This window comes from Colossoma macropomum, unplaced genomic scaffold (genome assembly GCF_904425465.1).
Source record: "Colossoma macropomum unplaced genomic scaffold, Colossoma_macropomum, whole genome shotgun sequence".
Classification (NCBI taxonomy): Eukaryota; Metazoa; Chordata; class Actinopteri; order Characiformes; family Serrasalmidae; genus Colossoma; species Colossoma macropomum.
In genome coordinates this window covers 38388375-38402771 of record NW_023494799.1, presented here as the reverse complement: position 1 = coordinate 38402771, position 14397 = coordinate 38388375, and the positions used below count along the sequence as shown (strand labels likewise).

General features: G+C 42.2%; 1 protein-coding gene across 3 annotated transcripts; it reads right to left on the bottom strand.

The window, feature by feature from the left end:
* Positions 1–1120: 1120 nt before the first annotated feature.
* LOC118818984 (histone-lysine N-methyltransferase KMT5B-like) lies at positions 1121–11207 on the bottom strand. 3 transcript variants are annotated; one of them, XM_036586567.1, is made up of 10 exons: positions 10958–11207; positions 8183–8367; positions 7944–8091; positions 7637–7802; positions 6654–6763; positions 6383–6549; positions 6240–6259; positions 6007–6143; positions 5705–5904; positions 1121–2757 (listed from the first exon to the last, which is right to left on the bottom strand). In XM_036586567.1, the coding sequence occupies exons 2-10, from the start codon at positions 8325–8327 to the stop codon at positions 1319–1321; spliced, it is 2532 nt and encodes an 843-aa protein (XP_036442460.1). In that variant the 5' UTR covers positions 8328–8367; positions 10958–11207; the 3' UTR covers positions 1121–1318. The 3 variants fall into 3 exon arrangements, with proteins under 3 accessions (XP_036442460.1, XP_036442458.1, XP_036442459.1); XM_036586565.1 differs by having other exon boundaries at positions 10840–11204; XM_036586566.1 differs by lacking the exon at positions 10958–11207 and adding an exon at positions 10495–10634.
* Between the last annotated feature and the right edge of the window lie 3190 nt (positions 11208–14397).

The following is a 14397-nucleotide window of genomic DNA, read 5'->3' as shown; positions in this document are numbered from 1 at the left end:
AAAAACCACCCACTGAGAGGTTTTAGGGAGTTGAAAGTGTTCTTCTATGGTACAGTGCAAAAACCCTTTCTGGCACCTTTACTTCTAAGAGTGATAGGAATAAAGAAAAGATCACTGATCGTTTACGTGCACTTAATAATCCGATAACTGCAGAAAATTAAAATTTTGTCAGTAATCTGAGCGACATGTTTACATGCACTTGAGTAATCAGATAATGTGAAACTCCAGGTCCACATGAGTCAGACAGTAATCAGATTTCTGCTTTGCAACCAGCCAATAAATTCACAGATGACGACGTGACGTAAACGTAACGTGAAACTCAAACTTAATGCTGCAGCTTTTACATCACGCGACTTTTCTTGAAATATGAACATAGATCATCTAGAAGATGAAGAATATTTAAATCCTTCATTTCGTGTTTGGTCTCAGCGCCGCTCCCAGAGTGTTTTGTTGCCATAACATGGCATCGCTGCTGGTCTGTTTCGCACATGCACAGACTGAGAAATCCGAAAAGAAATCAGAGTAAGAGTTCACAGGCACTGAGAAATCTGATTACTGCGCTAAAAACCAGCTCTCTTGTTTGGATTTCTTCATCGAATTTCTAAACCGGGGTATGGTGTTTACATGACCATCTGAATAATCATAACTGCAGAAATCTGATTATATCGGATTATTGAGTACACATAAACACACTCACTGTTTGACAGTGGTCAGGTCTAGCATGCAAGCATCTATACTCATGACACATGGTCAGTCAAGTATTAAGCCATTATTTTTCACTATGTGGATCTCAAACGAAAATAAAGTGCCGCTCCTTCAAATGGTTGCCATTAATTGCAAACAACGGCATATGAAATGAAGGCTTTTTACGACAGAATAATGGCATGAACTGTGAAAAAAGGGAAACAAAAAAACTCCTTCATGGGCCAACGTCAATGTGCTCTATGAGTAAAAACAGAATACGATAGCAAAACAAACGTGGTGCTACAAGACCCATCATGGAATTCCTCAAATGATTCTTTAAAAGCAGTTAAAAATAACATACAACAGTCTGAGCATCAGACTGAGGTCACATACATATCTTATTTCAGTAAACAGCCAGTTACATTGTACAATTTTGTACAATAATAATGTCTATTTCAACATCACACGTTAAACGCATTATTTTAACAAATTTTAACAATATACAGCTTTCTTTCCTTTAGCTAATTACACAGGGTTTTTTTTCATGTTTATTTTCCGTGACTTCCTTTTATACTCAAGATAGAATTAAGAGGAAATATTATACACATTTGGGTCTAAAGATGACCCTCAGAGCTTATGCACTGAGCCTTAACGACCGACCCTCCCTCCTCCTGGAGGAGATATCGATGTCTATGGAATCTTTCCCAACAATGAGTCGGAGACGTTTTGCTGGTGGAAGTGGGATGAAATCATCATCATCATCATCATCATCATCATCATCATCATCCTCTTCGTCGTCTTCGTCCTCTTCATCCTCCTCAGATGAAGACTGCTCGTCCATGTGCTCGCTGCCCTGATCACCATTCAGAGCTTCATCCTTTCCAAGTTCGAAGGAACTCATCCCAGGGAAGTTGGTCTCATCAAGCCATGCTGGTGTGACCAGATGCTCACTGTCCTCACATTTCAACTGTATCTCCAGCTCGGTGGAGGTTGTGTGGGTCACAGGACTGAAGCCATTGTTCAACCTGGCTACGTAAGAGCTGCCCGCGTCCATGTTGTGGTCCTTGCTGAGCTTGATGCCGATCTTGGCGTTGGAGTTAACATGAGCCTCATTAGGCTCGCTGGACTTACTGCTGCTGCTATCCCTACGTCGACGCAAGGTCAGCTTGGGTATCCCTGTGCTCGTCTCCAAAATTAGCGCATCATACCGCGTGATCTGACGCTTCTTCTTCCCCTTGTCCAAACCCCGACTCCTACCCTTAGACTTGTCCTTCTTGGGCTTACCACGGTTTGTCACGGCATGATAATGCTCAGGTCTTTCAGGAAAACCGAGCAACATTTCACCACAATCCCTGACACTCGTCGCTTGTGTATCTGGCAGAAAGGTTGGAATGAAAGGTTCATAGGACGAGTCCTCACTCTTTATTAGCCTGTCCGGCTGCAGCTGAGTAAAGCGGCGACTTCGTGAGTGAGAAACTCTCCTGGTGTATCGGTCGTCTGGTTCAGGCTCATTCAACCTCATCCCATGAGTAAGGTATTCCTCCATATCAGCTGGCTCCGTTTTAATGACTACTTGACTGGGCACCAGGTCCTGGTGCTCAAAAGTGCTTGGTTCAGTCTTCGTGCCACTAACCTCCTGTGCCTTGAGCAAAGTCCTGATTGACCTTCGAGTTCTGTAAGTGCAAGTCTGACCAGTCTCTAATGCCGCAGACCATTTTAAAGAATGCTGATTGTTTTCCTTCGCAATGTGCTGGGTTAAGTAGTCTCCAGAACCCAGTGATTGAAAAGCTTCAAAAGAGTCCTTCTCCTTTTTCACCGGGACTTCTTTGCAGACTGCAGGGCCTGTAAATACATTAGCAGAGGTTTTCACCTCTGCCCCTCTGCTTTGGCTCCGTAGTTTTATGTTCGTGAGCAAAGGCCTTGAGGGATTTGATTTTAGTCTCTTTGGTACCCTGTTATTAGGGTGACTTTGTTTGGATGGTGAGGTAGATGTGTAGGCTCTTGAGAGAGACTGTCCATCATGAGTCCGGGTTTTGCTCAGCCTCATGCTAGCAGTTGTCCTTCTCCTAGAAGCTAAATGGAAAATTGTTATTAAACAGTGCATTTCTTCTTAAAAATATCAAAGAATTACCAGACGTTGCACACATTTCTCTCAAAACTTTGAAATACAGGGTGATTCAAAAAGATTCCTCCGATTTCAAAGCGCCATTTTTTACAACCGTGAGGTGCCTAGGAACCAATCACATACCAATTGAAAGAAGGGGTCATAGAGTTTCTGACTGGTTCCCTTCAGTCTGTGAGGAGATGCAACCCCTGAAGTGTTTTGCGTTCTCCACTTCAATAAGAGTGAATCCGTCATAACTGTGCAGCGTGGTATTCATAAGCAGTGAAGCTCCAACAGCTCAGAGCGTTCGTCGTTGGTTCCACAACACTGGATGATCTCCGAAATCGCACTGAAAGAGCCGTGAGTGCAGCGACACCCGAGATGCTCACTCGAGTATGGGATGAGTTTGACTATGGCGTTGATGTTGTCCGTACAGCTGGAGGAGGTTCATACTATTGTAAAACTACATAAACTTTATGCTCACTTAAACCATTTACAGTTTACTGAATTGTTCTGTAATGATTTACAAGTGAAATAAATCATTTTGAAATCGGATGAACCTTTTTGAAATCACCCTGTATTTTTAAACTGAAGCAGGAAAACTTTAAAACTCATAGGAATTGCTGAACAAAGCCTAGGCTGATCCTGTACATTTCAAGCAGGGACCACACAGCCTTGTCAAAACAGGTGTGCAGGGCAGACAGCAGAATGTGCAGATAAGCACATTTTCTCTGCTGACTCATCATGCATCAAAGCTCGGAGAGAACCTTTTTAGAGATGTTATTAAATATATGAGCAGGTTTTTGCTTTGGTGCCTTGATGCAGAACCATTCACACCAGTCAAGCTCTTTGGTTGCCTTCGGCTGATTTCTTTCTTTAAGTTGGCTTAAGGCATTATAGCAGTACAATAAATAACAATAAAACTCAATCGAAGGTACTATTCGGATGGGATTTGTTATACGTTGCATGTTGAGGTGAGGTTATTACTACAAGTGTCTCAGAGTGATTTTGGTCCTGTTCCTGGTCCTTGTATAAAACGAAACCACAGAAGTAACCCAGGTTTATATTAATCCCATGTGAACTATGTCAACTGTCTCTCTTTCTCACTCAAAACCAGCTCCAGGACCCCAACAAGTCTGGCTTCAAACCGGCGCACTCAACAGAAACTGCCCTTATAGCAGTGACTGAGAAGCTCCAGTCAGCAAGACCAGCCATACTGTCATCTGTTCTGATTCTTCTTGACCTCTCAGCAGCTCTTGACACGGTCAACCAAACAATCCTTCTGGATGTACTCACCAACCTTGGAATCACTTGCTCTGCATGGAAGTGGTTCAAGTCCTATCTGGTTGCCTTTATCAGGTAAGATGGAAGAGGGTCCACATCCTCTCCATGCAGGCTCTCCACTGGTGTCCCACAAGGCTCAGTGCTGGGTCGTCTTTTCTTTTCACTTCACACTCGTTCTTTTGGTGATGCAACATCCTTTCATGACTTCTCTCACCTCTTCTATGCAGATGACTCTCAACTAATGATTTCCTTCCCACCTTCTGACACCCAGCTTTCCAGTCGCGTCTCAGCATGTCTGACTGGCATCTCTTCATGGATGGCAGCTCAACACCTGAAGCTCAATCCTAGCAAGACTGAGCCGCTATTCATCCCTGCAACTACAGATCCTTATCATGATCTTGACAACTTATTCGAGAACTTTCTAATCGTTCCATCTGAAGAGGCAAGAAGTCTCTGTGTGATTCTGGATGGCCAGTTATTGTTCTCAGCTCATATCACGAACCTAACTCAGTCATGCAGGTTTCTCCTGTACAACATCAGCAGGATTCGACCCTCTCTCACTCAGGAGGCCACCCAGGTGCTCGTTCAGTCTCTTGTCATCTCAAGGCTTGACTACTGCAACTCACGCTTGGGTGGTCTTCCTATGCAGGTCATCATTCCTCTGCAACTCAATCTTCCTAAGTTCAGGCACGTCACTCCACTGCTGCGCTCCCTTCACTGGCTTCCTGTAGCTGCATCAGATTTAAAACCCTGATGTCTACAAAGCCAAAAATGGACCAGCCCCTCCCTCCCTAATGGCAATGGTCAAAACTCAAACTGTACCTCGAGACATTCAAGCTTCAAGTACAGCTCTGCTTGAACCGGCATCCTTCAAGATGCGTGGAGGACAAGCATCAAGACTTTTCTATGTCCTGGAGTCCAGATGGTGGAACGAACTCCCACTGGCTGTCCAAACAGCAGAGTCTCTCGCGGTCTCCAAACGCAGACTGAAGACACGTCTCTTTATACAGCACTTAAGTTAGCACTGAGTTAAGTATTTATTGTAATGTATTGTACAGCACTTACTGAAGCATATCACGCTTTGCTGTGTTCAACTCCGTTCCTTTTTCTCTAGGTATTAACATGGGCCTTTGTTTCTGGCAATATCTGAGCTCAGGACTGGCTTTCTCTCTAACCTATTACTAACAAGCAAAGATACTTTCTCCGAGTTGACAACAAAGCACTTTTTGTAAGCCGCTCTGGATAAGATGTGTAAGGTAAACACCCTTTTTTTAAAACTATTTTGAACACTAACATACAGACAGAAAAAAAGATGACTGGGTAGATGGTTAGAGTGAATGAAACTTGTGAGGAGCTGAAAGTATTGTGTATGGAATGTTGTTGATGGCAATGCATAATTTGAGATGGTTCTCTGTAATTTACACTGACATTACTTATTCTGTGAAAATGGGTCATAAACATTAAATATGTTCCTTGGTAAAATCACATTACCCAACATCACCACATAAAACTAATTCCATCCAGATAGTACTTTAAAAACTTTATAGTCACATATTAACAATGATGCAAGAAAAAAAAAAAAATCACCTTTGAACAGCAAAAAAAGTTTTACAAAATTTTGTCTGGTCTTACTTGAATGTATTTTTGGTGAATCCTGAGTGTCTGCATCTGTGTGAGAGCCAACAGAATGGCTATCAGAGTTCTGACTCCCTTCCCCCAGCTTCTTCAACCTATTCAGTCGCATGTCAGTCTCCCTCAAGCCATATTTACTATTAATAACTGGGACTGCCACAGGGAGTCCCATTTTTGATTTGAAAGCACCAGTGCCACGCCTGCAAACAGATGAGAACAGTTAATACAGCACAGTCCAACATACAAGTGTTCCAGACACTTCATCCAAATCCAGAAACAGAGTACATAAACAGATACTACACCTTTCACATGTGTAGCATTCACAAAATTCATTGTTTTCTCCAAAGAAGCCATCGCCATAATAGCACGAGATTTCCTCTCCGGGTTCAATGTCTCTCAGAGCTTTGACGCAAGCTGTGTCTCGACCCGTAGACACAAACTGGGAAAAAATAGAGAACGAAGTGTTCACTTTCATATACCAGACACATAATTTGCATAAATGCATGTTTGGAAAGATAATAAAACATATAATGACCTTGCAATTTGGCCGACAATCTGAAATGAAAAAAAGAAAGCCAGTGTTAAAAGAGAGCTTAACATTTTTCACCTTAGCAATTCACAGTAAAACACCAACACAATAAACAGTGGCTTCTTTCCATGCACAAGTCATAACTGTACCGTGGTTAATAAAAGCAGCAGGCCCGAGCCACAGTTGAGCACAGTTTTTGCGAGTGGAGTACATGACGCTGAAGTCATTTTCACCGTGGCGCAAAAGCATGTTCTCCTCACTTGCTGACAGCTCAGCAATACAACCAACCAAATATTCAATCTTATCATTCCTCTTCCTGTATCAGCAGAAATAAACAAATGAAAGAAAGCAATATTACAGCTCAGTTGAGTTATAAGTCTAGAGGATACTTTAAAATAAGAGATATGAGAATCTTTTTACCATTCTTTTGTTGCAACTATTTTGGCTCCATTTTGCTCAGAGGAATACCGGTTACAAGGCAATATTTCAAACCCACTTTTACTGTCGAACATGCGTAAATAAACAAATACCTGAAAAAGACACAAACAAGTTTAATATGTTTACATTTTTACATTTACAGCATTTGGCAGACAATCTTATCTAGAGTGACTTACAATTCGGTCATTTTGCACAGGTAGGTGAAGGTGGTGTTAGGAGTCTTGCCCAAGGACTCTTATTGGTATAGTGTAGGGCGCTTACCCAGGCAGGGGACTGAACCCCAATCTACAGCGTACAAGGCAGAGGTGTTACCCACTACACCAGAGTTCACTAATAGGCTGGCCCTAGTCCGAGTCCGGACCCAGACGCTGTCCTATGCGGACCTGGGCCTATAACCGATAAACTAAGGAGAGTTATTTCGACCGGGTGGTCCTATTTTAATCGGCGTAACTATTCTAGCCCCTACGGTAGCTTTAGCAGGCGGGAAACTCACAGACCAATCGCATGCGCTGTAAAAATCACCCGTGACGCTACTCAGCAAATCAGATCTGTGCATTATATTGAGCACTGAGACTTGAGTGAGTGACGCACACACAGGGGAGGGACGAGGCGAGACACAGCAGTTGGAGAAGAAAGTGAGCCAGATTATTTTACATGCTGTACTCTAAAAGAGAAAACTGACAAATATTGTGGAAATATTACTGAATTGTTGTTTATTTGATTCAACGTTCAGTTGTTGACTGCACAAGATGTTGATGTAACTACTACTTCAGTATACAATATATGGCACTGAATCATAATAAAAGTTGACATTATGATGTTCCGGACCTTTGCTTGTGGAAATGTTCTTTGACTGAACCTTACTGAATTTTAATTAAAGACCCCTGCACTACACTATACCAACAAATGTGCATTTTCTGTAAAACGCACACAAAGACAAAGATAGAGAGCGACGAGAAACATACATGCTGCTTGAAAAGTTTCTCCTGGGCTTTAGTCTTGGGGAGAAAATGATTTCTAGAGAAGTCTCCAGATGTTAAGGCCCTAAAAGATTGCTCCAGGTCGTTGTGTTTTTTAAAACTCTCTATTATTTCCTTCAGCTCCTCTTGTCTTCCTTTGAGTGGTCGAAACCTACGCAGAGTAAAAACAGAACATGAAAGTACACTTTGTCAGCAAGAGCCACCTCAAGTGAAATTGGGTAACAATATGACTATCAAAATCAAACTGGAAGTAGGACAGAACACAGTGCTTATTCTCTGGATGTACAGTTACCTGGTATTCATCTTATGGGTTTGAAACCCAAGGTAAGGGTCAAGAATGAGGCCTGTGGTAAGATCATCGTTCTCACACAGCTCCTTGGCTGTCATTCCTGAGGACGGGACGTGACGTCTCTCCACCTCCAATGGCCCAGCATTGAAACCTATGCAACAAAAACAGTTATAAGTGAAAGAAGTTCTGTGCCACTTGTTATTTTTTCCACCCTTGAGCGTACAAGATCTGAAAGTACTCACGGCGGCTGCATCTCCTGCCGCTGAGGGAGCTCTTGCTGGGACGCGCATGCTGAGTACGAGTTTGGCTACCTGGCTGTTCACCGAACCTGCTTCCATGTCGTCTGCCACTTACTACCATGTTCTTGGATTCTCCCAACCACTTCATACCCACAAACTGCTTCGGTTAGTTGCATTGATTCTTAGTGCTGTGGAGGAAATTAAGAGTGTCTGTTAGTCAGTTTGGGGTCAGATGATATTGCTGTGTCGGACCTAAAGATGGGCAATATGATGATATGTTATTGTTATGGTGACTAAATTTGTTATAGTGATAAACAATATGCTTTTGTGAGCATAACATCCATACTTAAAGAACACAGATCGACGGCACGTTTCATTAAATAGAGCATAATTAGTCCTGTTTAATTAGTCTTGGGTATGTACCACACTCTCAGTGTAAAAACTGACTGTTGTTATTGTATGAAGATGATGGGCTTTGCAGTTAATCATGTTCTCCCGCGTTACTCCCTCCTTGTGTTTGTTGGGGAAGTGCTGGGCTGGCCATTTCTTGCCGCCTGTTGAAGAGTCTGTTTAATACATAAAAGAGCATTTGCCCATATGTGCCACATCCCTGAACCGACGGTACAGTATCATGCATCATAAAAAAGCCTTTAAGTATCGTGATGTGATATTTTTCCTATATCACTCACCCCTCGTCTGACCATTCTGTACACCTGAAGATAAAATGCATGATACTGTATTGCAGACTTTGCTGAAATGTATGGCCAACATACACCGATCAGGCATAACATTATGACCACCTCCTTGTTTCTGCGCTCATTGTCCATTTTATCAGCTCCACTTACTATATAGGTGCACTTTGTAGTTCTACAGTTACAGACTGTAGTCCATCTGTTTCTCTGCATACTTTGTTAGCCCCCTTTTACCCTGTTCTTTAGTGGTCAGGACCCCCATGGACCCTCACAGAGCAGGGACTATTTGGGTAGTGGATCATTCTCAGCACTGCAGTAACACTGATGTGGTGGTGGCTTGTTAGCGTGTGTTGAGCTGGTCTGAGCAGATCAGACACAGCAGTGCTGCTGGAGTAAACACCTCAGTGTGACTGCTGGACTGAGAATAGTCCACCAAACAAAAATATCCAGCCAACAGCGTCCTGTGGGCAGCGTCCTGTGACCACTGATGAAGGACTAGAGGATGACCAATACAAATTGTGCAGCAGATAGATGAGCTATCGTCTCTGACTTTACATCTACAACAATGCAGGTTCATCTAATAGAGTGAACAGTGAGTGGACAGTGTTTAAAAACTTCACCAGCACTGCTGTGTCTGATCCACTCATACCAGCAAAACACACACTAACACACCACCACATCAGTGCCACTGCAGTGCTGAGAATGATCCACCACCCAAATAGTACCTGCTCTGTGAAGGTCCATGGGGGTCCTGACCACTGAAGAACAGGGTAAAAGGGGGCTAACAAAGTATGCAGAGAAACAGATGGACTACAGTCTGTAACTGTAGAACTACAAAGTGCACCTATATAGTAAGTGGAGCTGATAAAATGGACAATGAGCGTAGAAACAAGGAGGTGGTCAGAATGTCCAATCATTACGGATACTATGAAGTTACGCTGAAACGGATAAAGTGAAGACGCAAATTAATCAACAGGGATGCCTGTGTTAACCTGTAAACGTCTAAGTGAGGGTCATTATCATAGAATAGTCGGAGAAAAATATATTTGGGTATAACAGTTTTACAACAGCTGACCAAATAACAGCTGCGACCTGACGTAAATATCAATAAACTTCTTAGCTACAAAACGAAGCAGTAGCTAAACACTCGGTCATCCAAAAACGAACTAGTTTCACTGGCTGTCCAACATATTAGCTGGACACGACTGACCAGGTATCTGGAAAAAAAACAGAATATAACACAAAGCAAAAGCTACAAAACAAAAACTGCTCACCCACGCCTGTTAGCTAACCTAGCCAGCTAGATAGGTGTCTATTTAACTTGGTGTTACTCTGTTGACTATCAAAGTCAAGAACAACAATAAATATAACTAACGGCACATTTATTTATTTAGTTGTTTCCTACATATATGTTAGAATTGTGTGACCAGCTGCCACAACATTACTCGCTGTGTAACGTTATACAGACTCAGGATTAAACGCAACGTTGAACTTAACGTCAGTACTTAGGACTTAGCCACTAGCTAACGCTGCAGTTGGCCGGTTGGGTAACCTCGCTAAACTTCGAAAAGGGACCGAACTGATGAACTGTCCGTCCCTCTCTGGATCTAAAATTAACAGTACCTGATTAAGACTTCTTGTTGGCGGTGTAAATTAGTCTCAAATCCCCGCACAAGATTAATTAAACGTTACCGGCTGGAGGTGCGGGCTGGTAGCGTTAGCGTTAGCTGACTAACCGAGCCCAGCGTCCTTTAGCGGTGTTGTTGTGCTGATTAAAAATAGGCTCACACGAATTAACACACGCAGAACCCACCGCTAAACCAGATCATTACAGCCCTGTGTTCGGCTGGTCGGTACACAGTTTTACGTTACTGAGCTACCTGGCTATCGTTAGCTTTTCTAGCGGTCTGGCTAACTCAGACAGGCTGTTTGGTTAGATGGCTATCAAGCTAACGGTGAGACACTCACTCAGTCATCGGCCGCCATCGAGAACTTCAGCCCTGCAGTCTCCACTCCAAACCAGATACAAAATACATAAAAACAGGGGAAACATAGGATAGATAACTTAACTACACACAGAAATTACCATTAAAACTCAAGATGGCGGAGGTCTATGAAGAAGAAAGATAGCAGAGCAGTCGGTTTCGAGAAAAAAGGCTCAGCCGCGTCTTTTCACTTATTCAGAAAAATCGCTCATATAACCACAAACGTCGTGGATGTCAGAATCTAAGATGAATTTCAGTGAGGAAATGTTTAAAATGCGCGATTCTCTAATCGTTTGAGAACTACTTTGCCGTGCTCGGAGGAACACCAAAGTAGTCCCGTAAAAACAAACCAGTGTCCCTTTAAAACGTGTTGCCAGATCAAGATATTCTACTCCTGGGGAGATACAGGAACTCCTCTGAGTGATATGAATGCTGTATTGTTTTGCGTAATTACCACAATTATGTGTGCTGTGAGGCTCTTTATGAGAATGTGGCATTTCCCAAACGCATACAGTTTGAACTATCCTTGGATTTACTTTCAGTGCACACTAATCTTCCGTTGACCTTCATCATAAACGTTATCGGTGAGCCCAGAAATACTGCTGATGCATATCAGCCATCTTGGAATTACTGGAATCTCAAGACTTTAACTATAAAAAGACATGGAAGCTCATGGCATGAGAAACTGGTTACAGAGAAATATGTGAGACAGAAGTGTGCAGTTCAGGACAGGAGTTGGGAGACAGTGGTTTAAGCTTCAACTCTTTGTTATTAGTTAAAGCAGTAGCGTCCAGCTTGGTCCTGCAGGGCCAGAGTTGGACCGTTCCTGTACTGTTTGATTAGGGTTGGGGGCAGATCTACAGGGTGTCCCAAAAAAATGGACATCATTTCGTAGTCTAATAACATTAGACTGCCAATTCTCCCTCAAATGATATCAAATTCAAACGGAATGTGTAAAAACTAACCAAGTTTAATTTTTAATGTTTTTTTCATGTTGAAGAATGGCGTTCACTAGAAATGAAAAGGCATTTTGTGTGTTAGAATATGCTCGAACACAGTCAAACAAGAGTGTGCAGAGTGCATTTTCAAGAAAATTCAATAAAAATGCACCAACTGGAAAGCAGATTTGGACACGGCACAAAAAATTCAAAGAGGAAGGCTGTCTGTGCAGGGCGAAGGGATCTGGATGACCACCAGTATCGGAAGATATTACATTTGTGAAGCTGTGAAATCGGTTAGAAAATCTACATCCCTCTGAATTTCTTGTTCGAATTTTGGTAAATACATCTTGTATTGTTCAACATGAAGCCTATTTAATTTCGTGTGCCAGGACATGTAGTTACTCAGATATTCACATCTCAAATGATGTAAATTTTTTTGGGACACCCTGTAGTGATTCCGGGGCTCTAGGCAAAAGACAGGCATGAATACACATTTTTAAATTAGTTTAGGCTCTGGGCTTCTGAGTTATGCAGCCATCTACACTGCAAAAAATGATCTCTTGGCAAATTAAATCATCTAAAGTCTAGTAGACATATCCAATATGTCTCATTTTGAGCTTGTTGTAAGAATGTTAAAAGATTAATTAACTTATTTCTAGACACTTTTACTTAGGTCATCATATGAATTATATTAACTATATCATGTTTTTTCCAGTTATAGCCCCCAGACTCTGGAATGAGCTGCCTTTGCATGGTAGGCTGGCCTCTACACTTTCTGTGTTTAAATCCTGTCTCAAAACACATTTTTATTCTTTGGCTTTTGATTCAGTGTGAGAGCTGCTTATCCTTCATGTTGTTGTTACAATCTTACTGCTTGTGTTTATTGTTTTTTTGTGTTTATTGTTTCATTGCCTATTTTTTTGAGTTTTGCTATGTTTGTACAGCTCTTTGGTCAACAGCTGTTGTTTTTAAATGTGCTCTATGAATAAATTTGATATGACAATGACATTAAGTGAAATTATCTTACTATACTGGCAGATAATTTGGCTCACACTACATGGACGGAAGTATTAGGACACACCTCTTAATCACTGAATTCAGGTGTTTCATTCAGTCCCATTGCCACAGGTGTATAAAATCAAGCACCTAGCCATGCAGTCTGCCTTTACACACGTGTGAAAGAATGGGTCGTTCTAAAGAGGGCACTGAATTTGAGTGTGGTGCTGTAATAGGATGCCATCATTACAACAAGTAAGTCTGCAAAATTTCTTTCCTCCCAGGTATTGGGTGATCAGCTGTGAGTGGTATTATTGAAAAGTGGAAGCACAGCACTCAGCCACAAAGTGTCAGACCACGTAAAGTTACAGAGCAGGTCGCAGAGTGTTGAGGAACGTAGAGCATAAAAGTCACCAATGCTCTACTGATCAATAACTGCAGAGTTCAAACCTCCTCTGGCATCAACATCAGCACAAAAACTGTGGGCTTTATTTCCATGGCTGAACAGCTGCCTGCAAGCCTTACATCACCAAGCACAATGCCAGGCTTCAAATGGAGTGGTGTAAAGCGCCGCCACTAGACTCTGGATCAGTGGAAACGTATTCTGTGTAGTGATGAATCAGCTTCTCTATCTGTCAGTCTGATGGACGAGTCTGGGTTTGGCGAATGCCAGGAGAACATTACCTGCCTGACTGCACTGGGCCAGCTGTAGAGTTTGGTGGAGGAGGGATGATGATATGGGGCTGTTTTTCAGGGGTTGGTCTAGAACCCTCAGTTCCAGTGAAGGGGAATCTTAATGCTTCAGCACCAAGACATTCTGGACAGTTCTATGCTTCCAACTTTGTGGGAACAGTTTGGGGAAGAACCTTTTCTGTTCCAGCATGACTGAGCCCCAGTGCACAAAGCACCTCCATAAAGTCATGGCTGGGTGAGTTTGGTGTGGAAGAACTTGACTGGCCCTCACAGAACCCTGACTTCAACCCCATCAAACACCTTTGAGATGAACTAGAACGGAGATTGTGAGCCAGGCCCTCTCGTCCAACATCAGTGTCTGATGTCACAAATGCTCTTCTGGATGAATTCTCACAGACACTCTCCAAAATCTTGTAGAAGCTTCCCGGAAGAGTGGAAGCTGTTAGAGCTGCAAAGGGGGACCAACTCCATATTAATGCCTATAGAATTAGAATGGGATTCATAAAAGCTCCTGTAGGTGTAAAGTGCTGTAATGTGTCCCGAAACCTTTGTCCATATAGTGTATTTTAAGACACATGCTTAAAGCAAAATGATCTGCCAATATAGTTAAGATAATGTAGTACAGACTAACATAGAAGTCAACTATAATAAGTAACGTAATCCCATCACATTTCGAGAGATGTGATTAGTAAGGTGTAATGTACTAATTTTTTACTATCATTAACGCTAGCATTACGTATGGTCTGCTGAGCAGTTTGCACTTTTTATGTTTTTCTGGTGTACTTGGTTACCTTTATTTGATTTTCCCTCTCAATACCTAGTAAATCACACTGAAGAACCGCCTCTCCAAAATGTAAATTACCTGGAACATACCAGTCTGTCTTTAAACAGTTCTGTAATCACTTAACAAC